The 25,040-nt window shown below is 43.4% G+C and overlaps 2 protein-coding genes across 2 annotated transcripts in view; both read right to left on the reverse strand.

Annotated features, from left to right (window-relative positions):
• ENTPD1 (ectonucleoside triphosphate diphosphohydrolase 1) overlaps positions 1–25,040 on the reverse strand; it is an 86,092-nt gene that overhangs the window by 23,438 nt on the left and 37,614 nt on the right. Inside the window, exon 2 of the mRNA XM_079900538.1 lies at positions 11,003–11,130. Coding sequence (XP_079756664.1) covers positions 11,003–11,130 — 128 coding nt within the window. The remainder of the gene's footprint in view (positions 1–11,002; positions 11,131–25,040) is intronic.
• Positions 1,258–4,191, reverse strand: LOC307175431 (ral guanine nucleotide dissociation stimulator-like 2). The gene is given in 4 exon segments (XM_079900535.1): positions 1,258–1,890; positions 1,894–2,868; positions 2,872–3,492; positions 3,494–4,191. Coding segments are annotated over 4 exon segments (2,325 nt in total). The 5' UTR covers positions 4,091–4,191; the 3' UTR covers positions 1,258–1,758.

Below are 25,040 nucleotides of genomic sequence, written 5' to 3' on the forward strand. Positions count from 1 at the left end.
CATAGAATTAGTTTGGGAGTGTTCCTTCCTCTGCAATTTTTTGGAAGAGTTTGAGAAGGATGGGTGTTAGCTCTTCTCTAAATGTTTGATAGAATTCCCTGTGAAGCCATCTGGTTCTGGACTTTGTTGGAAGAATTTTTTAATCAGTTTCAATTTCATTACTTGTGGTTGGTCTGTTCATATTTTCTATTTCTTCCTGGTTCAGTCTTGGAAGGCTATACCTTTCTAAGAATTTGTCCATTTCTTCCAGGTTGTCCATTTTATTGGCATAGAGTTGCTTGTAGCAGTCTCTTAGGATGCTTTGTATTTCTGTGGTGTCTGTTGTAACTTCTCCATTTTCATTTCTAATTTTATTGATTTGAGTCCTCTCCCTCTTTTTCTTGATGAATCTGGCTAATGGTTTACCAATTTTGTTTATCTTCTCAAAGATCCAGTTTTTAGTTTTATTGATCTTTGCTATTGTTTTCTTTGTTTCTATTTCATTTATTTCTGCTCTGATCTTTATGATTTCTTTCCTTCTGCTAACTTTGGGTTTTGTTTGTTCTTCTTTTTCTAGTTCCTTTAGGTGTAAGGTTAGATTGTTTATTTGAGACTTTTCTTGTTTCTTGAGGTAGGCTTGTATAGCTATAAACTTCCCTCTTAGAACTGCTTTTGCTGCATCCCATAGGTTTTGGATCCTTGTGTTTTCATTGTCATTTGTCTCTAGGTATTTTTTTATTTCCTCTTTGATTTCTTCGGTGATCTCTTGGTTATTTAGTAACGTATGGTTTAGCCTCCATGTGTTTGTGTTTTTTACATTTTTTCCCCTGTAATTAATTTCTAATCTCATAGCATTGTGGTCAGAAAAGGTGCTTGATATGATTTCAATTTTCTTAAATTTACTGAGGCTTGATTTGTGACCCAGGATGTGATCTATCCTGGAGAACGTTCCGTGCGCACCTGAGAAGAAAGTGTAATCTGCTGTTTTCAGATGGAATGTCCTATAAATATCAGTTAAATCTATCTGGTCTATTGTGTCATTTAAATCTTCTGTTTCCTTATTTATTTTCATTTTGGATGATCTATCCATTGGTGTAAGTGAGGTGTTAAAGTCCCCCACTATTACTGTGTTACTGTCGATTTCCCCTTTTATAGCTGTTAGCAGTTGCCTTATGTATTGAGGTGCTCCTATGTTGGGTGCATATATATTTATAATTGTTATATCTTCCTCTTGGATTGATCCCTTGATCATTATGTAGTGTCCTTCCTTGTCTCTTGTAACATTTTCTTTTAGAGTTCAGGTAGTGTTTTGGTTTATTAGTGTTGTCACAGTGACAGGAACACCCAGAGTAGGAAGAGGAACTCCTACTAGAACCTTTTTCTTACCATTCCCTTCCCCTGGGGCTCAGAGCCTCTAGGCTTTTCCTTTCCCCCTACTTCCAGGCCTTTCCTTTCCCCCTACTTCCAGGCCTTTCCTTGGCCCTTAGCATGCTAGGATGTGGCCAGGAATCAGAAACGGATCCTTTTTCCAGCACTAGCTGTGTGCTGCATTCATGGAAAGTGGGAAGCTATACACAGGTATCCGTCTTGGGTACCAAGATTACCAGTTCCCATAGGGCTGGATCTCGGCTGTCTGGTAAACCACTGGCGCTTCACTGCCCCAGGGTGGTTGGCCATCCTTCTGGATTTTTTCCCAGTGCAGCAACTGCCACCATTCAGGATGGCTCCCCACATCTGGCACAGCCACCATGAGTTCTAGGAGCCAACAGGGCTTCCTCCTCAGAACAGTGCTCGGGCCATCTTCCTCCCTGTGGCCTTGATCTTGGGAAAAGAACCCCCTCTTCCCTCACTTGGGGGAGTTCCCGAGGCAGAAGGGCCACTGGCATGGCCCATTGTAGCAGTGGAGGGCCGTCACCGCTGCCGCAGGAGGAAATCGAGTGAAGCTCCGTCCATAGCGTAGAAGACGTTAGCCGAGGGGGGGATAGTCAGCTCTCGCTTCCCTGGGAGCAGCTGCACTAGCTCATACTCTGAAGCCACCGCAGAATCGTGATTGTTTTTCTTAAGGACATGACTGATGACACTTGGAGCCTTGTCCTGGCTTGTCACCAAGATGCTCTTGTAGACACTGCTGTCTTCCCCCAGCTCCATCTGGACTTGGATGATGCGGCAATCAGAAGCCCCTGGCCCAGGCCCCTCTCCCCCATATCCAGCCCCCCTGGAGGGCCCTTCTGCACCCCCACTGAGTGGGGAGCCACAGGAGGCTGAGCAGCAGTGACCTCGAGAAGGCCTCAGGAAGGAAGTTGGGGGAGAGAAGTGGCTGGGATCAGCGGGACTCTGCAGGGCTGGAGTGCTTTCCAGGGCGGAGTCCAGAGATGAGACAGACGGCCACTTCATGTGCTGGGCCAGCCGGGTCAGCAGTGGAGCGGGGATTCCAGGCACCTCCTCTGCCACCACACTGGGCCAGTCCCAGGAGACAAGGGGTGTGGGACCTCCAACAGAACCCAGCACCTCTGTCCACTGCGAGATGACCAGCGTAGGCCGAAGCACCTGCAGGGCAGGAGGGTAACTGGTACTGGATGGCTCCACCTCACAGGACATTTGATGGCTCTGGGCCTCTGTCAGTGGCCGGAGCCCCTGTAGCCACCGCTGGATATTGGGGTCAGGTCGGAGGTCATAGCCACGACATTTGTTCTGGAGCTGCCTCAGCTCAGAAAGGACAGTAAACTCCTTCCTCTGCTTGTCAAAACTGATGTATCCATTCTCCAGCTCATCCTTGGAGGCTGCGTCCAGCATCACAAGGTCCTTCAAGAAGGTGCCAAGGTATGGGACCACACCCCCACCCTGGGAGCCAGACCTCGGGGACTTCTTGGAATTTGGCTCCAGAGAAGGCTACAGCTTCACCTCCTGCAGGAGGAGCTCCCGGCTCTGGGAATAATTATCCTCCTCAGAGAAAATCTGGCAGAGGCTGGAAAAGACTCTGAGGCTGTCCCTGGCTGCTTCCTCCCAGGCTGCCCGAAGCCTGTGGATGGGGCTGGATTGCAGGGCCAACACCACAGCATATACTGAAGAGAAGTTTCGGAGCAGACGGCACTCCTCTGCCACATGGATCCACTTCTCCAGCATCCGGGCCCTCTGGGGTGGACGGAGTGGCCGTATGGTCACCTCCTCAGGCCCCTCTATGGTTGAGGTAGCCCCCAGGACAGAGCTGACCACTGCCCCTGCCACCTTGTTAAACTGTATGACAGGAGCCCGGACAGATGGGCAGAGGTGGGAATGTCCTGGCCGGTCTCTGTGACCCCACAGACCCCCCAGGCACTGAGAGGGGACCAGATTGAGAAATAGCTCCGCATCTATCAGGGTCAGCTGTTTGGCCAAGTGGTCAGCAAGGAACACCAGGACATCCATGGGGTCAGCAGGGGGATCGCTGGGGAGGGCCAGGGGCTTAGGAAGTTCGGGGGTCTGGGGGTCCACCCAGGACCGGAGGTTGCGGATGAGGTCAGCACTGCCCCCCCCCAACACCCTCCCCTGCTGCATACCCTGTCCGAAGCAAGAAGCTCTCAAGCCGGTCAATCTGACCCTTGACCTCAGAGCCAAAATCTTCAGGGTGAGAGGCTAGCCAGGTTGACAGTACAGAGATGGCCACCCCTTTTGTCCTCTCTAGCTCATCAGTAGGATGAGATTCAAGGGCTTCCAGCCTGTCAGCCATAAGCCCTAGCAGGGCAGGCGTGGAGGTGAAGGCCCAGTGAGTAGCCAGGAAGGCTGCTGTGAAGGTCACGTCAGTCCTTGATGTCCAGGCGTCCAGCAGGTGTCGGACCAGGGCCTCCAGAGTGCCAGCTCGGAGCCTCTGGGAGTAACGCGGGGGAGGCCTCAGGGCCAAGGGATCAACAGGCCGATACTGGTGACTTGTGACAGTAAAGGTGACACCATCCTCCTCCTCGTCCCAGACAGACACAGGAGCCTCATCGTCTTCCTCCTCCTCCTCCTGCCCCCCGCCCACACCCCGGCCACCTGTGCCCCCACCCTCTTCAGGGTCTCGACTCCGGAAGCTGCTCAGCACGACTCCCCCGGGGGGGCTCATGTCCCAAAACAGCCACAGGGGCCGCGGGAGCATGGCCGAGTGAAGGAATCAGTGGGGTCGGGCCATGGGGGCGCCTGCTCAGGAGGGGTGGGGGCAGCGCGGGTCCCGGGCCGCTGTTCCCGTAGGTCTCCGGCCCCTGATCCTCTTGTAACATTCTTTATTTTAAAGTCTATTTTGTCTGATATGAGTATTGCTACTCCAGCTTTCTTCTGATTACCATTTGCATGCAATATCTTTGTCCATCCCCTCTCTTTCAGTCTGTATGTGTCCCTTGGTCTGAAGTGGGTCTCTTGTAGACAGCATATATATGGGTCTTGTTTTTGTATCCATTCAGCAAGCCTGTATCTTTTGGTTGGAGCATTTAATCCATTCACGTTTAAGGTAATTATCGATATGTATGTTCCTATGACCATTTTCTTAATTGTTTTGGGTTTGTTTTTGTAGGTCCTTGTCTTCTCTTGTGTTTCCCACTTAGAGAAGGTCCTTTAGCATTTGTTGTAGAGCTGGTTTGGTGGTGCTGAATTCTCTTAGCTTTTGCTTGTCTGTAAAGCTTTTGATTTCTGCATCGAATCTGAATGAGATCCTTGCCGGGTAGAGTAATCTTGGTTGCAGGTTCTTCCCTTTCATCACTTTAAGTATATCATGCCACTCCCTTCTGGCTTGTAGAGTTTCTGCTGAGAAATCAGCTGTTAACCTTATGGGAGTTTCCTTGTATGTTATTTGTCGTTTTTCCCTTGCTGCTTTCAACAATTTTTCTTTCTCTTTAATTTTTGCCAGTTTGATTACTGTGTGTCTCAGCATGTTTCTCCTTAGGTTTACCCTGTATGGGACTCGCTGCGCTTCCTGGACTTCGGTGGCTATTTCCTTTCCACGTTAGGGAAGTTTTCAACTATAATCTCTTCAAATATTTTCTCTGGTCCTTTCTCTCTTCTCCTTCTGGGACCCCTATAATGCAAACGTTGTTGCGTTTAATGTTGTCCCAGAGGTCTCTTAGGCTGTCTTCATTTCTTTTTATTCTTTTTTCTTTATTCTGTTCCACAGCAGTGAATTCCACCATTCTGTCTTCTAGGTCACTTATCCGTTCTGCTGCCTCAGTTATTCTGCTATTGATTCCTTCTAGTGTATTTTTCATTTCAGTTATTGTATTGTTCGTCTCTGTTTGTTTGTTCTTTAATTCTTCTAGGTCTTTGTTGAACATTTCTTGCATCTTCTTGGTCTTTGCCTCCATTCTTTTTCCAAGGTCCTGGATCATCTTCACTATCGTTATTCTGAATTCTTTTTCTGGAAGGTTGACAATCTCCACTTCATTTAGTTGTTTTCCTGGGGTTTTATCTTGTTCCTTCATCTGGTACATAGCCCTCTGCCTTTTCATCTTGTCTATCTTTCTGTGAATGTGGTTTTTGCTCCACAGGCTGCAGGATTGTAGTTCTTCTTGCTTCTGCTGCCTGCCCTCTGGTGTCCCTGTAGCTTTAACAGCAACTTCAGCAACCTCATCAGTCTGCCTCAGTTAGCCCTTTTGAATAAACAAAGCTTGTCCTTTTGAATGTGACTTTAGTACTCTATAAACAAATCAGGTCTCCATTAGCTACAGTGATGCTGGCAGGGCCTGGAAACAGAGACCATTTTCCTCCTTTCTTTTTTCTTCAGTTGGAGTTTCTAGACCTTTAATACAAACTTCAATTTTGTTGTTGTTTTCATTTTTTTAATTGTGGTAAAATACACTGAATATAAAATTGACCATTTTTACTATTTTTAAGTGTACAGTGTAGCATTAAGTACTTTCAAATTGTTGTGTAACCATCACCACCACTCATCTCCAGTTGTTGTTTTTTTAAAGTCCACTGGAGTAAAAATAATATATTTTCCAAGAGTATTTGAGGTTGAAAATTGAGGTAAATTCTTCCAAATTCTCCATAAAAAGATAAAGTCACAAGCGCTCATCTAAGAACAGCACTTCAGTTCCCGGTGACAAAAGCAGATGCCTGGGGACAGGCCACTTTCCCTTAGCAGCAGTTGGAAATCCTGGGAGCACCCAGCTCAGTGACCACAACACACCAACAGCTAAGGGCCTTTCCTAGAACTTATCTCCCCCAAAGCAGTGTTGACAGCTGGTCTCCACTGAGGGCTTCTGATGTGCTGGGCACTCTGGTAAGTGAGTTAGTGGTATGATATTATTCCATTTAATCCTCACAACCATCCTCCAAGTAGGTACCATCTCCATGTAACACATAAGGAAACAGGTGTAGAGAGAATACACTTGCCCAAAGTCTCAGAGCTGGCAAATGGCAGATCTGGGATTGAAATCAAAGCTGTCTGGTCCCTGGCCAGCATTCCACAGAAGTGGCAGCTTTTAATTAAGGCACGTGGTTTGGGACTGGATCAGTCTGGTGCCTTCGAGAGAAACCTGTGGTGTTCTGTGTGTGCCAGAATGTACAATGTTTGTGCTAAAGGAATATCTGACAACTCGCTAACTGCCAGTGACAAACCAGCAATTAAGGAAGTGGTAAACCAAGCAGACCTCAACTCTACCTCCCCGCCAAGTCCACCAGGACAAAGGCACTTTCCCAGGGGACACAGGTACAGCTCATGATTCTTCAGTTCATTAAGCCCTATGTTTGTTTGTTTCTGCAACGTGGTCGTTGCATATCTACATGGCAGTAGTTCCCAGACTTCAATGTCATGAGAACAGCCCAGGACGCCTGTTACCTGTGTAGATTCCCAGGTTCTGCGACCTGGAGGTTTGAACTGGGTATGCTCTGGGAGTGAGAACGGGGAGCCAGCATCCGCAGGGGAGCCTGAGGCAGAGGCTGACAGATTCTGCTGTCAGGCTAGTCCTTCTTCACACGCTCTTCACAGCCAAGGAGGCAGCAGTTTTACCTGTTCAAGATGCTCACTCTACTCACTGAGTCAGCAAACTTCTATGAGGCAGCCACCCAAGTCAGAGGCTGTGCTGTCATAATTTAACATTTATTTTGTGACTCTCTGGTTAATGATTATCTCCTCCACTAGACTATAACCTTCATGAGGGTCAGGACTTTGCCAGTCTTGCTCAGTGCTGTATCCCTAGGGCTTAAAGCAGAGTAGACGGTCAATGACTATTTATTAAATGAATAAATTGAGTGAAAGAGTATTAAAAAATAGGCAAAGACAAATGAAACCCAGTCCTTGTCCTCAATATGCTTACAAGCTGGGTAGCTGGGCAAGTAGACTCATCAGTACAATAAAGACTTCCTGTGTTTTGCCAGATGTGGCCCAGGCATGAGGCCACCACCTCCCCAGCAAGGCTGAACCCAGACTGGACCAGGCAGGAAGACGACAAGACTGGATCTTCAGGACTGGAGGGCTGACCAGAACTGGGCTAGAAGAGGGCAAGTCAGATGGGAAGAGGCAGGGAAAAAGATAAGTGGCGATTTGTCACCAGACAGATAGGCTACAAAGATGATAATGATAACACATGAGCTACCAACCACTGAGTACCTGCAATGGGCCAGCATCCTATTCCATACTTCACACTGCATTTACTTTATCCCACTTCATTCCTACAGTAATTTATGAGATATCAATTATCAGTTCTGTCTTACAAATGGAGAAACTGGGGCTCAGAGAAGTTATGTCCTGTGACTGTAAGAGCAGGGCTGAGGTTTAAACCCAGGCAGTGTGAACCCATGGCCCATGTTGTGTCACACTCTGAGCAGACAGAATAATTATCCCTGCAATAAGACAGGGATGAAGAATCAGAGGCAGTGGGTAGAGAGACAGCTGAAAGTCTTTCCATAGAGGGGCTTATGGCCACCACACTCTTTAAACAGAAGCATGCAGAGGTTGTTCTCAACATTACATCCCAACGTGTTCCATCTTTATCCTAAAATGTCCTCTAAGAAATCTAATCACTAAGATCTGGTCAACCTAAGTGTCTCTCACATTATCTCCTTAATGCCTTAATTCCACAGACAATGCCTTAGTTCCAGGCTCAACTGCCTTGTCTACACAATGTCAGGAACATCCTAACTGGTCTTTCCTCCTAATCTGCTCTCCAGCCAAGAGGAATCTTGGAAACACAATCTGGGCGTAACCTTCCTGTTTGAAACCTTCGAAGCAGTGGTTGGCAAGCATGACTGCTCATTAGAATCACCTGGGAAGCTTTTAAAACATAGCAGTGCCTGGGCTTCACCCCAGAGATTCTGATTTAATTGACCCAGAGTAGGGCCCAGATATGAGTATTTTTAAAAAGCTTCCCAGGTGCTTTTAATATGGAGCCAATCTTGAGCACTACTAGAGTTGAATGGATGAGACATCCACTCCTGAGCTAGGCAAACTAAGCTCAGACTCAAGTCTCCTCTCCCACCATTCCTTCCTGCCCCATATTTAATATTCCAGCCATACTGAACTGCTGGTGATTCCCCAAGATCACTTGCTAATTTAGGCTGCCACTCTGTAACACATGGTATGGTCTTTGTAAAGAACATGTCCTACCTCACCTTCTGGGAAACTCCTAGTGTTCCTTATTACTTGGCCCCAAGGCTGCCGCCTCCATGAAGTCTTCATGTGACCAGGCACAATTGGTGACTCCTACCTCTGGGCTGCCATAGCACTGCACCTACCTCTGTATTAATATGTCTCTATTGTTCTGAAACTATTTGTACAAACGACTCTCCCCCTACAAAAAGCAATAGGTATAGTGATGCTTCAGATACCTCTTGTGGCCACTTCACATGTCCTTGACCAACCTTCTTACTCCAGCTCCACCTGTACCTTCTCATCTCTCTATTTCTTTTCAGGGTCTTCTCTCCTACCACCTAGTAGGTCACCTGTGGTACCCACATAGCCCTTCTGACACATGTGCAAAACTGGAAGTGCCCAGGAGTTAACAACCTCTGGGACGACCCTTGACCAACAGGGGATGAGAACCAGGAGATAAATCCCTAGGGTAGATCATTCTGAAGTGCTTTCTCCACAGCTCTTCAGAGGGTCCTAGTGGGATCAAGCCAGTGACATTGCTATAAAGGTACACTTCAGATGCCAAAGACCTTGCTCCGTTTTTCCAGGCAAACACAATAACACAGAATCACGGCAGTCTTGAAGACAAACATCATGAATGACGGAAGGTCATCCATGACCACGGGTATTCACCGAGAACACAGAGCCTAAGTCTGTCGTGGATTTTGCCTCCTAGGCAGTCTCCCTCTCCAGTGATGCAATAATGAAGATATAAAAAGGTCAAATCAAGAAGGCAATCATGTACTTTTGGAGCTGGTAAACAAATAGCAAAATCAAGATGTCATGAGCCTTCAGTTGTGAGTGAAGTTTTGCCAGGAGAGCCAATATCACTCAATATTAAAAAGCAAGAGACCATTGACAATGAGACAGTATCAGCCTTCTGTGCTGACAAAGGGACTGCTGTGCACAGCCCCACTGGGTTGAATCTGCGTGGCAAACGGGTGCCAATGTAATATCCAGGCCTCTGCTATATAGCAAATGCCTTGGGTGGTTGGCAATAGTTTCAGAGGCCTGGCATATGCATCCATTTTTCCAGGCTCACAGTTTGGTATCTTCAAATGCAAAAAAATATATACTTCTGTATATGTATTCCAGGGCCTCTGTAGTCAAGTTAACTTCTGCCCACGTGTACGTATGCCTTCATTAGCATATTGGTCTCTTGGCCCTTGAAGATTTATTTATTATAATTCAAATGAAAGTTTAACATTGGTGTATTTGCAATACAAATTTAAACTTACCATATGTTTCTACATTAATGGATTAAATAAAATGATGACCATATTACAAGGTATTAGTGAGCTATCCATGTCTCTGAAATTCTACTTTGATGAATTTGAAAGGAAGCAGAACTAAATCACAGCAGAGTTAATGACCCTAATTATTTTTAATGATACTAACTATCTCTTCAAATGTGGAAATTTCACAAGAAGTCTGTTCATCCATGAATTCATTTCAAATTACTATATTTGATACATGTATGTGTTCTCTGGGGTCTTTTTTAAGTTGATTTTAAAATTGATTTATTTAATATTTTGGAGATGAGGAACAAGTCTTCTCCACAATCTTTGTCTCCCAAAGTGCTTTATACAGAGCTGTCTAATAAATTTTATAACTTTGGTGATAGTGATAATAATAGAGTAAGGGGACTTCCCTTGTGGAACAGTCGTTAAGAATCCGCCTGCCAACACAGGGGACGTGGGTTTGAGCCCTGATCCTGGATGATCCCACATTCTGTGGAGCAACTAAGCCCGTGTGCCACAACTACTGAGCCTGTACTCTAAAACCCGCGTGCCACAACTACTGAGCCTGACTGCCACAACTACTGAAGCCCACGTGCCTAGAGCCCATGCTCCACAACAAGAGAAGCCACCACTATGAGAAGCCCGCGCACCACAACTAAGAGTAGCCCCCGCTCACCACAACTACAGAAAGCCTGCGTGCAGCAATGAAGACCCAACACAGCCAAAAAATAAATAAATAAAATAATAATGGAGTAAAAAGAACAAAGAATGCAGTGTTCAATAAACAAAGAGTTCACTGTTTCCACAATGAAACAGTGAGTAAGAAGCAGAGATAGCACTAGATCGTAGAATACCAGCACAGTATATCACAGATCTGGATGTGGTGAATAAAAACATTTGTCTCTATTAGAATATTGATTTAATCAATTTGCTGAACAATCAAAGACAATCATCTTCCCACCACTAATTGATTCAAGGCGTTCTTTCCTTCAGAATGAGCATCCGCTGCCATTTTACTTGCCCAGTTCCACGGAGACTGACTTGCTCCTGGGCTTCCAGAACCGCAACTTCTACTGTATGCTCTGACTTACCATAACCTCACTTTCCCTCCGCCCCACCCAGGGCCCCTCAAACACATGTGCGTGCACACACACACACACACACACACACACACACACACACACACACGCTCAGGGGTTTGAGTTACCTTAACATTTTCTGGCAGTGGTTTGTTCTGGGTCAGCCCCAGAGCGAGCAGTGCTACCACAGCGATGACACAGGAGAAGCCAAGGATGCCCAATATGTTTTTAGAGCAAAATATCTTCACTTCAGACTCTAAAAACAAAAAAAGAATAGAAAATATCAACAAGAAATCAATAGACATTGATTTTCTTCCCCTTTCTATATGGCCTTGTGCTGGCTTTCTGGAGACAGCAAAGATAGATAAAAGCTGATCTTTATCCATGAGGCACTTGCAAAGTAATTGGGAAATAATACAAGAACAAAAGGATTTGTCTGTACTGTGACGAAGGCCAAAACTGAGTTAGTGGCTATGGTAAGGAGAATGGGCAGAATTACATCGGTGATCAGCTTGTTTAATAGGTCATGTAGGTTCAAGTAACAAAGAAAGCAAGGATAGCCCTCCTCATTTCTAAAATCTACCGGAAAATGAGCATGATATTAAAAAGTATTCAGAGTGTATCATCGAACATCATAGTCCCTCTACTTCATGACATTTCCTGGCTTGACACATTCCTTCACTTCAACCACACTTATATGTTAAGTAATTGGTAACAGCGTAGGGGCTGTGGAGTCTTGAACATTTCATCATTCACATTATCTTGTCTATCCTGTTCATACTCTTACCATCATGGGACATAAAAAGTTCCAGAAGGAGAATTCTATAAAAGGCAAATTTACTTTAATCAGGATAAATAGAGCCTACAGCAGAGGTAAACAGGAAATGGAATGGTTACACCATTCCCTCCATTATCATCCTTCCTCTCTCAGCTTCCCAAGCTATCCCCAAGCCTTTTTCTTAGGCTTTGGGGAAGAAAGACAGGATCAAGTAATAAAAAAGCATGTGGAAATGAGATGGGTTCTCCAAAATAGTTTTCACTTCTCTAAGGACAGGGGAAGGGATTAAAGCAACTGAAAGAGGAACCTGCGTCCCCTCCTCCTCTTTCCCTCTTTCTCAGCAGCTGTGGCTGCACCAACACAGGAGCTCCCCTTCGAGCTTGTGAGCACAGGTTGGACTTAATCCAAAGGACTGGAACTGCCTGGGTCTCCAGTCTGCATCCATCTCTAGAATCTTGGACCAGTTTGTACCCATCAGACCGAACAGTACAAAACTTAGGAGAAAAAGTTTTATCAACACCATTATCTATTGCTTCCAAACAAGGGAATCATAAATGAAATATACAGCACTTCCCCCCTTCTCGCTTCCCCAAAGAACCTCAGTTTTGTTCAGATGCCTGCCACTCCCCCAAGCAGCCCATACACCTCCTAGAAAGGGGCTGACTGTTCTGCATAATCCCTCTCCAGTGACTGGTTCAACAGTGGACATATACTCTCAAAATGGCCTGTGAGACCCTGGAGGAAGTCTGCTGGGGCAAGCCTAGGAAAAGAAAGGAAGCATTCTCTCTTCTTCCTCAGACACTGTCCAGCCAAGGATGGCTGAGCAGAGAGATGGAAAGAACTTGATTTCTTAAAGCATTTTGAGCTGCTAAAACAGCTAACCCTGATCTGATCCTCCCATGAGACTTACGCTTTGATCCAATTAGAGTCATGATTTAAAGACCTTGAAGCCAAAACATCCTGGTGTGGCAGAAACGTCCTTTTTGCTGCCAGGGCTCTGGAATTTGGAAAAGAGCCCCCTAAGTACTGCCTACCTACCTGAGTACTACCTACCTCACTTCTCAAAGTCGTGATATTGACAAACACAGCTTACAACAAGCACGTTTTAGACGAAACATTACATATCTAATACCCGAGGGTTGCACACTGCAGCAATGTTTCTACTATAATAGAACTTTGAATGCTTTCCTCCTTCAAACTGTCCAAAAGGTCTACCTAGTCGTTTCCGTAAATACAACAATTTTGATTATATCATTTTCCTTCCATTCATTCAGGCACTAATCTTAGTAGCCAATGAAAATGACCAACAAGGTCCCTGATCTTTGGAGTTCACATCTAGTTGGGGAGATAGATGAACCAGAAAAGAAGTATGCAAATAAGTGACTTCAGGTCATGAAAAGTGTTGAGGAGAAATTAAAACCAAGGAATGTTACAGAGTGACTTGCAGCAGAGTTGGGGTGGGGAGATCAGACTGAGGGTCAGGAAAGGCTCTCTGAGAAGGTGACGTTTGAGCTTAGACCTGGATGATGAGAAAACAACAGCTATGAGAAGGAGAAAGAACATTCCAGGAAGAGGAAGTATCAACTGCAAAAGCCCTGAGGTGGGAAATAGATTGATATGACTCTAGTTGTTTCTTCCTTTTCTTAATGAGAATATTTACTAACTCATTATTATCACTGAACAGTTGAAAGTGTACTTTTCCAGGGAACCCACCTATACTGTTGGTGGGAATGTAAGTTGGTGCAGCCACTATGGAAAACAGTAAGGAGGTTCTTCAGAAAACTAAAAATAGAGTTGCCATATGATCCAGCCATCCCACTGCTGGCATATAACCGGACAAAACTATAATTCAAAAAGATACATGCAATCAAGACAGTATGGTGCTGGCACAGAAACAGAAATATAGATCAATGGAACAGGATAGAAAGCCCAGAGGTAAACCCACACACATATGGTCACCTTATCTTTGACAAAGGAGGCGAGAATATACAATGGAGAAAAGACAGCCTCTTCAATAAGTGGTGCTGGGAAAACTGGACAGCTACATGTAAAAGAATGGAATTAGAACACTCCCTAACACCATACACAAAAATAAACTCAAGATGGATTAAAGACCTAAATGTAAGGCCAGACACTATCAAACCCTTAGAGGAAAACATAGGCAGAAAACTCTATGACATAAATCACAGCAAGATCCTTTTTGACCCACCTCTTAGAGTAATGGAAATAAAAACAAAAACAAACAAATGGGACCTAATGAAACTTAAAAGCTTTTACACAGCAAAGGAAACCATAAACAAGATGGTAAGACAACCCTCAGAATGGGAGAAAATATTTGCAAAGGAAGCAATTGACAAAGGATTAATCTCCAAAATATACAAGCAGCTCATGCAGCTCAATATCAAAAAAACAAACAACCCAATCCAAAAATGGGCAGAAGACCTAAATAGACATTTCTCCAAAGAAGATACACAAACTGCCAACAAACACATGAAAAGATGCTCAGCATCACTAATCATTAGAGAAATGCAGATCAAAACTACAATGAGGTATCACCTCACACCGGCCAGAATGGGCGTCATCAAAAAATCTAGAAACAATAAGTGCTGGAGAGGGTGTGGAGAAAAGGGAACCCTCCTGCACTGTTGATTGGAATGTAAATTGATACAGCCACTATGGAGAACAGTATGGAGATTCCTTAAAAAACTAAAAATAGAACTACCATATGACCCAGCAATCCCACTACTGGGAATATACCCTGAGAAAACCATAATTCAAAGAGATACATGTACCACAATGTTCACTGCAGCACTATTTACAATAGCCAGGACATGGAAACAACCAAAATGTCTATTGACAGATGAATGGATAAAGAAGATGTGGCACATATATACAATGGAATACTTCTCAGCCATAAAAAGGAAAGAAATTGAGTTACGTGTAGTGAGGTAGATGGACTTAGAGTCTGTCATACAGAGTGAAGTAAGTCAGAAAGAGAAAATAAATACTGTATGCTAACTCATATAGATGGAATCTAGAAAAATGGTACTGATGAACCTGGGCAGGAATAAAGATGCAGATGTTGAGAACAGACTTGAGGACACAGCGGGGGAAGAGGAGGCTGGGATGTAGTGAGAGAGTAGCATTGACATATATACACTACCAAGTGTAAAACAGATAGCTAGTGGGAAGCTGGTGCATAGCACAGGGAGATCAGCTCGATGCTTTGCGACGACCTAGAGGGGTGGGATAGGGAGGGTGAAAGGGAGGCTCAAGAGGGAGGGGATATGGGGATATATGTATGCATAAAGCTGATTCACTTTGTTGTACAGCAGAAACTAACACAACACTGTAAAGCAATTATACTCCAATAAAGATTAAAAAAAAAAGACCTATGCACCCCTATGTTCATAGCAGCACTACTCATAATAGTCAAAACATGGAAGCAACCTAAATGTCCATCAACAGATGAACGGATAAAGAAGATGTGGTGTATATATACAATGGAATACTACCCAGCCATAAAAAAGAACAAAATAATGCCATTTGCAGCAACATGGATACACAGCTAGAGATTATCATACTAAGTGAAGTAAGTCAGAAAGAGAAAGACAGATACCATATGATATCACTTATATGTGGAATCTAAAATATGGCACAAATGAACTTATCTACAAAACAGAAACAGACTCACAGACATAGAGAACAAACTTGTGGTTGCCAAGGGGGAGGGGGGGAGGTAGCGGGATTGACTGGGAGTTTGGGGTTAGTAGATGCAAACTATTACGTTTCGAATGGATAAACAACAAGGTCCTACTGTATAGCACAGGGATCTATATCCAATCTCCTTAGATAAACCATACTGGAAAAGAATGTAAAAAAAAGAATGCATATATGTGTGTATAACTGAGTCACTGTGCTATACAGCAGAAATTAGCACAACACTGTAAATCAACTGTACTTCAGTAAAAAAATAAGAGAATAAAAATAAGGAAGTATACTTTTCCACATTTGCCCAGTTTTTGCAATGATATCCATATTATTAGAATATTTCAAGGCTTTCATCATATTTGTCTTATTAAAGATATGATAAGAAAAAGAACTTAGATCAGAGAGGAAGTTTAGGAATTTTTCATACACAATTTTCAAAAGCTGTATTATCAAAAAAATAATGGCTAAGTTTGTTTTTCATGTGACCGACTAGATTACCCAGAGAGGAATAATTAAAATACTGTGTTTTCTATGAACCATGGCAGGTAATTTTCAAAAGTCCTTATCACATGGAGGAAGCCAGACTCTTCTTAGGAAGCGGTAGCAGACACGGGGGTCTAGGTGGACATATCTAGGATGTATTCATAAAAGGGAACCACTTCAGTAACTGCCCTCTCTTCCCAGGCCCCAGAGCTCTTTCAGATGCCATGACTGCTACAGTCAAGTTCTGTTACAGAAAATTCACAATGACTGTATTTCCCCCTGAAAAGCTATTCATTTCCCTTGTGGATAACAGAAACGTGACTTATGTCATACAATGTGAAACAGTATTTCAAAAAACAATTTCAGGGAACATTTTTACCAAAAATATCTATCAACAGCAAAGTGTTGTATTTGTTTTCCTTTGAATTGTCTCACTATCCTGGAGAATTCAAGACTGCCACTTCCCTCCCATTCTCCTCCTTTCATATGACAAATGAGAAAGCTTTTCTGTTTGAGATGAGAGCCAGGTAGAAATGTCAGCTCTTCACTTGACAGAGACAAAAGTGAAGGAAATTCAAGCTCTGAGAAAACACAGACTGATTTCAAGCCAATTAGCTATTTCAGAGGCAAAAAAAAAAAAAAAAAAAAAGCTGATTCTTTTTCATTCTTACAGAAACAGCCATCATGACATCCACAGTTGGCATCCTATTAATGATTAAAATTATGTAATCTGTCCTTAGTCAAAATTCTGCTATACAGAGAAATCCCAGCACCTCCACTTCATGGTACCAAACATTATCCTAAAATTTTACTCCATTAATAAAAGGATTTGGGGTGTTGACAGATGTGGTGGGTTTTTGGCAAAAACAACAAAAGTTTTGCTCTGCAGATTCAGTGAGACTCACTAGATTCAAATCACTTCCAACTTCTGATGGGTCACATCCGGACCAAGCTTGGCTTGTCACATAGAGAACAAAGCAGCCAATACAGACAAGCACTGGAGAGTAAACATCAGTGCAGTGCTGTGGTCCTTCCTGTGTTTACACAGCCCAGTGATGGAAGAATCACTGAAGCTCAGGGGACTGGTCCTAATCTGGCTTTGCCATTTCCCCAACTCCTAGAGTCTCTGCCCCCTTTCTGCGATCTTCCTTCCTCTCCATCACGGAGGAGTTCTTGGTGACACGCACTTAGACTGTTCTCCCACTCAAGGGCTTTAAGATCCTTTCCCAGGTGCTTCATTCCAGGGCCCTTAGACCTAACCTCTTCTATGGTGATATCCACCCCCCTGTTCCAGTCACCCCCACCTCTTCTACAATAGCCCTTTCTGGTATCTCCCTAATTCCCTTTCCTATCAGAATCCATCCTTCATGTGCCTGCAGAATTCCTCCATAATTGACATTCCCAGGGTTCTCCCTAATTAAGAATTTAATGTAGCTTCCTTCTGCTTGCCAGATGAAAGCCTCACTGGTCTACTTGGACCCCTCAGCCCTTCAGAAATTTAAGCCCTTCCCATCTCACCATTCCAATAAGCAGATGTGTGTGCCTGAGATCATAATGCCTGACATTATGACCACTAGACTGTAAGATCCTTAAGTGAAGGGACTTTTTTTTCTGGCTCATTCATTGCTATATCCCTAGTTGAATGAATAAATGAATTTTGGATTCTGACATTTGTCAACATGAGATTTCCTTCAGTTGGAATTCTATTCCCCTCTTTCTCCACCAAATCTTTTTCCTTGTCACCTTCAAAATCAAGCTCCCCTCCGTATGCTTCAAAGCTCAGTTGTTCCAGTAGTCCTTTCTTCATGTGCTACCTCTGGATAGTTAATGGATTGGCCTATTTCGGTTTGGGAGTTCTATAGTTGTTGTTTCATTCATTGTTCAATTAGTCAACAATTATTTATTGAATGCATTATACTATTCACAGACCTGCCCTGGGCTCTGAGCTACAGCAGTGAACAAATCAAATAAGCATCCCCATCCTCATGGTGATCAGATGTTAGTCTGAAAGAAAAGATAATAAGCAAGATAAGTAAAATTTATAGTATGTTACATAATTATAAGTGCTAAGGAGAGACAAAAAGCAGGTGAAGAGGCAGGATAGGGTAATTAGGAAAGACCTGAGATGGTGATATTAAAAGTGATAGGAATAAAGAGAAAGCAAGCATACCACTTGGGCAATAGAATTTAAGGTAACTGGAACTGCATGTGCAAAGGACCTGGGGTGGAACAGTGCCTGGCCATAAGGCCAGTGTGGCTGGATGAGTGATGAAAGGGAAAATAGTAAGAGATGGTCAGGGGTGGGGTCACTGGGTGCCTTGCTTGTGGGGCCTTGCAGGTTCTGGTGAGGGCTTTGTCTTACTCTAAGTGATCCGACTTACTTCTAATCATTTGTATAATTTACACTCAGCACCATAGGGGTAAACAAGGAACCACCAGGAATCTTTGAAGTACCTGGATAGGAAGGGTGTGGTCTTTTAGGCGGCGCACCGCTGTCTCTTGTGATGAGGTGCTGAGGCACCCCCGTGAAGTCAGGTCATAGGACAACCACACAGTCAAGTGTGGACAGAGCGTGGTTCTGCTTGTGCCAAGACCAGAGCTGAGAAGACGCATCCAGGAGGAGCAAGTACCATATCATGATAGGTCTTCTCTATACCTTCTGGGCTTCTTGGTGACCCAGGACTGGTGAATCTTTGCTGAGAGAGCACCATTATGAGGGGTCGCCAAGCCAACAGTCACCAGGATCCATCAGTAGAAAGCCAAACTCCACAGACTTCTGAAGGGTGGCTCAAGCTAGAGCAGAGTCCAAACTACCTCGCCTTTGCTCAGTCTCTCTAAGCCTCCAATTCCTTGCATGCAAAATGGGAGTCACAATAGTACGGAATTCATAGGGTTGCTAGGTAAGAGTCAGTGAGCAAACAATTTAAATAACAACCTACAAAAGAGCCCTCGATGCATTCCAGATTCTGCTCTCAGCACTTTAAACACAGCAACTAATTTAACCTTCACAACACTCCTGTGAGGTAGTACTATTATCATCATCTGTATCAGTCTCCTAGGGCTGCCACAACAAATTACCACAAACATGGTGACTTAAAACAATAGAATTTTACTCTCTCACAATTCCGGAGGCCAGAAGTCCAGAATCAAGGTGTTAACAGGGCCAAAGACTCTGGAGAGATTCCTTTCTTGCCTTCTCCAGCTTCTGGTAGCTCCCGGCATTCCTTGGTTTATGGCTGCATCACTCCAATATCTGCCTCTGTCTGCACATAGCCTTTTTCCCTGTCTCTGTGTGTATCAGATTTCCCTCTCCTTTCTCTTAGGAGGACACCAGTCATTAGATTTAGGGTCCATCCTAAAGCCAGAATGATCTCAAGGATCCTTAATTACATCTGCAAAGACTTTACTTCCAAATAAGGTCACAAATTACAGGTACTATTATTATCCTCATTATTGTCACTTTACAGGTGAGGAAACTGAGTCAGAGAGAGGTTAAGAAGATTGCCCAAACTTACACTGATGTAAATGTTGGGACCAGGAGTTAAAGTCAGGCATTCTGGATCCAGAGGCCAGGCTTTTAGCCACCACCCTACCCTACACCACATGACTGAGGCTTAGTACGGTGCCTGTTGTGTGGCACTAGCGCTGTACGTAGAAGCCAACCTCATTATCCAGAAGCGAAAAGTGACTGACTTTGAGGATTTGGCTGAAGGGGCTGTCTGGACTGTTGTCACTGATGACACCAGACAATGTTATATTTTTAAAATATGAAGTCTTAGAGAACGGACTGGAGGGCACAGTGGGGGAAGGGGAAGCTGGGACGAAGTGAGAGAGTAGCACTGACATATACACACTACCAAATGTAAAATAGCTAGTAGGAACCTGCTGCATAGCACAGGGAGATCAGCTCGATGCTTTGTGACCACCTAGGGGGTGGGATAGAGAGGATGGAAGGGAGGCTCAAGAGGGAGAGGATATGGGGACATATGTATACATATAACTGATTCACTTTGTTGTACAGCAGAAACTAACACAATATTGTAAAGCATTTATACTCTAATAAAGATGTGAAAAAATAAAATAAAATATGAAGTCTCTCAGTCCCTGATGGTCAGAAGCTAGCAGCTAAGAGGCAGAGGCTGGGATTACAGTTCCTAGGGAGGTTAAGGGACTTGCTCAAAGTCACACAGCTTGCAATTGGCAGAGAAGTGACTGGATCCAAGTCTCTCAACTCCACTCCACTGCCTTAAGCACTGCCCTGCATTAGAGATGCATAGAAATTACTCAGCTTCATTCCTTCTCAGGTGACACAATGCAAAAGAACTCACCCAAAGTTCTGTTCAAATAGAAAGATCTTACATTTCACACACACCCCCCCCATATTCTCCCAATTAATAAATCCAGAGTCAAGTTTGAGGATAAAGCAGTTTAATTTGGTGGGGTTTTTTTCCTGCCTGCTTTTAGGTCGAGGAAGTCAGTACAATGTCAATAAATAGACAAATGCTAAAAATGTACTTCAAGGCCTCAATGATGACCAGTTAGTTAAAGGGTGAAAAGTAAAGGAGAGGGAGGGAAAACAAGATAGACACAGGCTTGGGAGAAGGAGCCAGAGAATAAGAAGGGAAGGGATAGGCGGGGGTGGGAATAGAAAGAGAGGTAGAGAGTCAGGTTATTGAGTAAATACCCATGGTCCTGTTCCACTGAACTCCTGAACCCAAGACTTCAGAGAAAGTTACTTGCTTTTACTTAATGATCTTTTGTTTCTGCTCTTTGAGATGTTAATTAGCTGGTTAGTCTCCGTTCACAGCTCTTTAGTTAGAAAAGGAGTGCATTTATCCTAACAAAGTAGACTGGCTGATCCTGAGTGGGCGCCTCAGAGGTTCAGCTTTGGGTGGGAAGAGCCCATTTAGTGACCCGGGTCAGTGGAACCGGGGTGGGAGTGCACAAGCTCTTCCTGCAAATCAGACTCTGCCAACTCCACACTCTCCATCCCACCATTCCTTTTGCTGTGGGCTGTGCTCTTCTCAGATTAGCAGCAAGTAACTAACTGACTTGGCACTGATGTGCCTGACTCTAAAAACGTTAATGACTGCAAAAATCAAATGCCAACAGAGGATCTGGGTGTGGGAAATAAGGAAGCAAAGGAATCCCCTTCCCTCTCTCTCCTTCTCCTTACTTCCTCCCACCATTCCGTCTACCTCCTCACCCACACCCCTTCTGGCCTTTCCTGAATTCTTTTACCCACAGACTGAATGGAGCACAATAGGTCTTTGCGGACATCGTCGAATCCCATACTCAAGTATAGGGTTGGCAAGAAGAGGGTTGTTTCTGGCAGAGTGATATCAGTGAGACTGCAGACAGGAATTCCGTGTCTCAGCCAACCAGTGTTAACAATCTCGTGTATTGATGGTCTCTGCAATAAACACATTGCTCCCGCTAAACAAATCATCTTCCACATCTGAAATTGAAGAATTGTGCCCTGGGGATTCTACCTTTTCTCAAAGCAGCTGCGTTTGTCAACAAGCCTTGGGTATGTGTTGCTGGTGAGAAAGACTGAGACAATCTGTGCTGGCCAAATATCACTAGTGTGGGGGTCAGAGTGGGGATGGGGTGAACTGATTCACCCACGTTTCCCAGCCTTACAGCCCCCTGTCTTCTACATCTCACATTTGTAAGTTACCTTATTTCTACCTCCTCAGTTTTGTACCTATGAGGTACAAAAGTCAGAAGCAACATAAAAATATTTCTGCAGCACAATATGCCATAAGCAAAGTAAAAAATAACAAACTGAGGAAAATGTTTGCAACGACTATTAAATAGTTGGTTTCCTTAATATACAGTCATTAAAAATCATTAATAAAATGATCAACCCATCTAGTAGAAAAATGGGCAAAGAACATAAATAGGCAATTTAAAGAAAAAGAAATATTTTCAACATATTAGAAGTATTCTAATTACCCTAACTTAAAGAAATGTAGTCAATGAAAATTGAGATACCTTTTATTACTTAGAATAGCAAAGTTTTTTTAAAGTTTGATAATATATAATATTATTACATACTCATTAGAATGGCCAAAAAACCTGACAATACCAAATGTTGGCAAGGATGCAGAGCTACTGGAACTCTCATACACTGCTGCTGGGGATGCAAAATGGCTCAGCCACTTTGGAAAGAGTTTGGTAGTTTCTTATGAAGTTAAACATATACTTACCATATGACCAGGCAATCCTACTCTTAGGTATTTACCCAAAAAGAGTGAAGACATGTCTACACAAAAACCTGTACCTAAATATTTCTAACAGCTTTATTCATCACCAAAAACTCAAAACAACCCAAGTGCGCATCAACTAGTGAAATGTACTCAAATTGTGATACAATGGAATTCTATTCAGCAACAAAAGGGGCATAAACTACTCATCAATGCAACAACATGGATGAATCTCAAAAGCATTATGCTAAGTGAAAGAAGCCAGACTCAAAAGACTATGTGTGATTTCATTTATATGATATTCTGAAAAAGGCAAAACTAAGGACAGGAATCAGATCAATACGCAGTTTCAGGAACTGAGGATTGACTACAAAGGTCCACAAGGGAACTTTCTGAGATGATGGAAACATTCTATATCTTGATTGTGGTGGTAGTTACAAGACTACATATATCTGTTAAAATTCACAGAACTGTACACCTAAAAAGGGTGAATTTTATTGAAAATTTGATAAAGAAATATATATCAACAAAAATATGGGAAACAGGTACTTCTTGCATGTTGATGGGAGTAAAAATCCACACAGCCTCTTTGGTGGGGGGCAATTTTGCAATATCTATCAAAGAGCAAAGCATATATATCCTTTGACCCAAGAATTCTACTTCTAGGAATTTAACCTGCTGGTAATACTTATCAATGTATGAAAAGATGCATGTATAGAAATGTTCAATGCAGCATTATTTGTAATTGCAATAATAAAAGTTACTAAAGGTCCATTAATTGAGATCTGAATATATAAATTCTAGTACAGTTATGCATAATACTATTCAGGCATGGAAAAGATTAAGATCTATGAAGGTTGATGCAAATAGTCTTCAAAACATTTTATATTGTGAAAAGCAAGATGTGGAACAATGTGAACAGTATGTTCCCACTGGGTAAAGGCATAGACATTTCTGAAAATTTATAGATTCACTAGGAAGACTCACAGGACTCAGCATATAGTCATAACTCATGACTAAGATTTATTACAGTCAAAGAATATGAAGAAAAATCAACAAAGAGAAAAGAAGTATCAGACAAAGTCTAGGGGAAACCAGGTGCAAGTTTCCAAGGGTCTTCTCCCAGTGGAGACCACAGGACACATTTAATTCCCCAGCAATGAGTTGTGATAACACATGTGAAATGTTATCTATCAGAGAAGCTCACCAGAGCACAGGGCCTTCACTGGGGGCCAGTCACACAGGCACCTACCATCCAGCATACATCAAGATTCCAGACTCCAGATGGAAAGCAGATGCCCAACACAAACCTCACTACCTGCACAAACAGTCCAGGCACAGCAAGCCATTTCCTTAATTCTCAAAATGGTGAGAACCCTCCTCAAATCCAAGCTCCCAGACACGAGCCAAAGGCCAACCCTGTAGGCAGGTCCCCCCAAGGATAGAGTCCCAGGCCTGCATGTTAATGCCCTTTTGCATTGAGCAATTCATAAAATATTTTACCATGTGACCTTCCTTACTCCTTCCCTTCTTCTTTCCCCTCCCTTTTTCTCCTCCTTCTTCTCCCCTTCCCTCTCTTCCTTCCTTCCTTAATTCTCTGAGCAATTAAAAATTCTTAATAGAAATTCCTGAAAACCCAAAGGCTCTGAGTTGAAGAGAAAGAATCTACAGGGGGTTTCCAGTTTGGATTAAAGTGACAAAGATGCTAGGAACCTGGAAGGTGGGCATAGGGTAAATGGGAAGAGATACGTTGGTGATTTGATGTCAACTTTGCTGATCCTCTGCCCACTCTACCACTGTGCCAGCTACTCACCAACTTAATTAGTCCAAGCATCCGTCTCTGGGTCCCCACTCATTCAGTCTTCCCAGATCAATGTCATCTCTTTTGTATTCTTTAGAGCAAAATCGTCAGGTCTCATTTGGCCAGGCTTTGGGTGGATTAAAAGCTTTATTCTAAGGGAAATTTGGCACCTCTGCTGTCACGTATCAATACAAGAGGGAACAGCTCTCTGAATAAGATATGATCAAGTTTCTAAATGTCCATGGTAACTCTGTCACAGATCACCTGGTATCTAAGCAGCTCTCTTCAACGATCAACACAGAGTATCTGCACTTTAGATGCTTATGTGAGAACGCAATCTTCAATTGATTAGTATCTGGTTCCTGTCAAGGATGTGACAGATACAACTGATATTTGGGAGGGGCAATCTGAGAGTACCCTAGATTTTTTAAAGCCTATTTTCTGTACTCATTTAGTGAGGTGGAAAGCAGGAGGGGTTAAAGAAAGGTTCCTGGACCTTGGAGAAAGTGTCTTCCTTAAAGAAAAACTAATAAGATCAACCCATAACAGATGGGGGCAGCTCCTACCAAAATCGCCCACACTTTAAAAAAAAAGTATTTTCAATCTTGTGACTTGAGTATTTCCTCGAATCCAGAACGCAACTAAGAAATTGATGTCCTACTCAATTCTGTATACTGAATGAAGAAAGATGTGTGAATATGGAGAGGCAAGGTCATCTGCATGGAGTGAAAAGGCAACTAAAAGAACTGGTCAATGCAGTGCGCCTCTAGCACAGCCTTGGGGGAGAAGGTGCCTTGGCTCATGGTCACTTCCCAGAAAGTTCTTTCTCCATAGTGATGTAGGATGACTCCGCAAAGTTAATCAAACTAACCCCCTACTATGATTTCATGTTCAAGTTATCTTGCCATGATTTTTCTACAAGGTGAAAAGTGAGCTAATCATTGTTAAACAATAGGGGGTATTATGCCACATATAGATACCTCATATGCATGTTTGGTTTCATGGGATTCTCATTTTCTTTATTCCACAAAGTGAAATAGATTGTCTCTCCCTGTGAGACGCAGGCTGCCTGTAGAATACTGATGCAATGCGGAGACCGCAGGAGCCACATGTACAGCACAGTCTATGCACTTCTTGCTCACACCCAGGCGGGCTGCTTTCTTATTTGCTCAGACTCACAGAGG

This window comes from Stenella coeruleoalba (genome assembly GCF_951394435.1).
Source record: "Stenella coeruleoalba genome assembly, chromosome: 16".
NCBI lineage: Eukaryota > Metazoa > Chordata > Mammalia > Artiodactyla > Delphinidae > Stenella > Stenella coeruleoalba.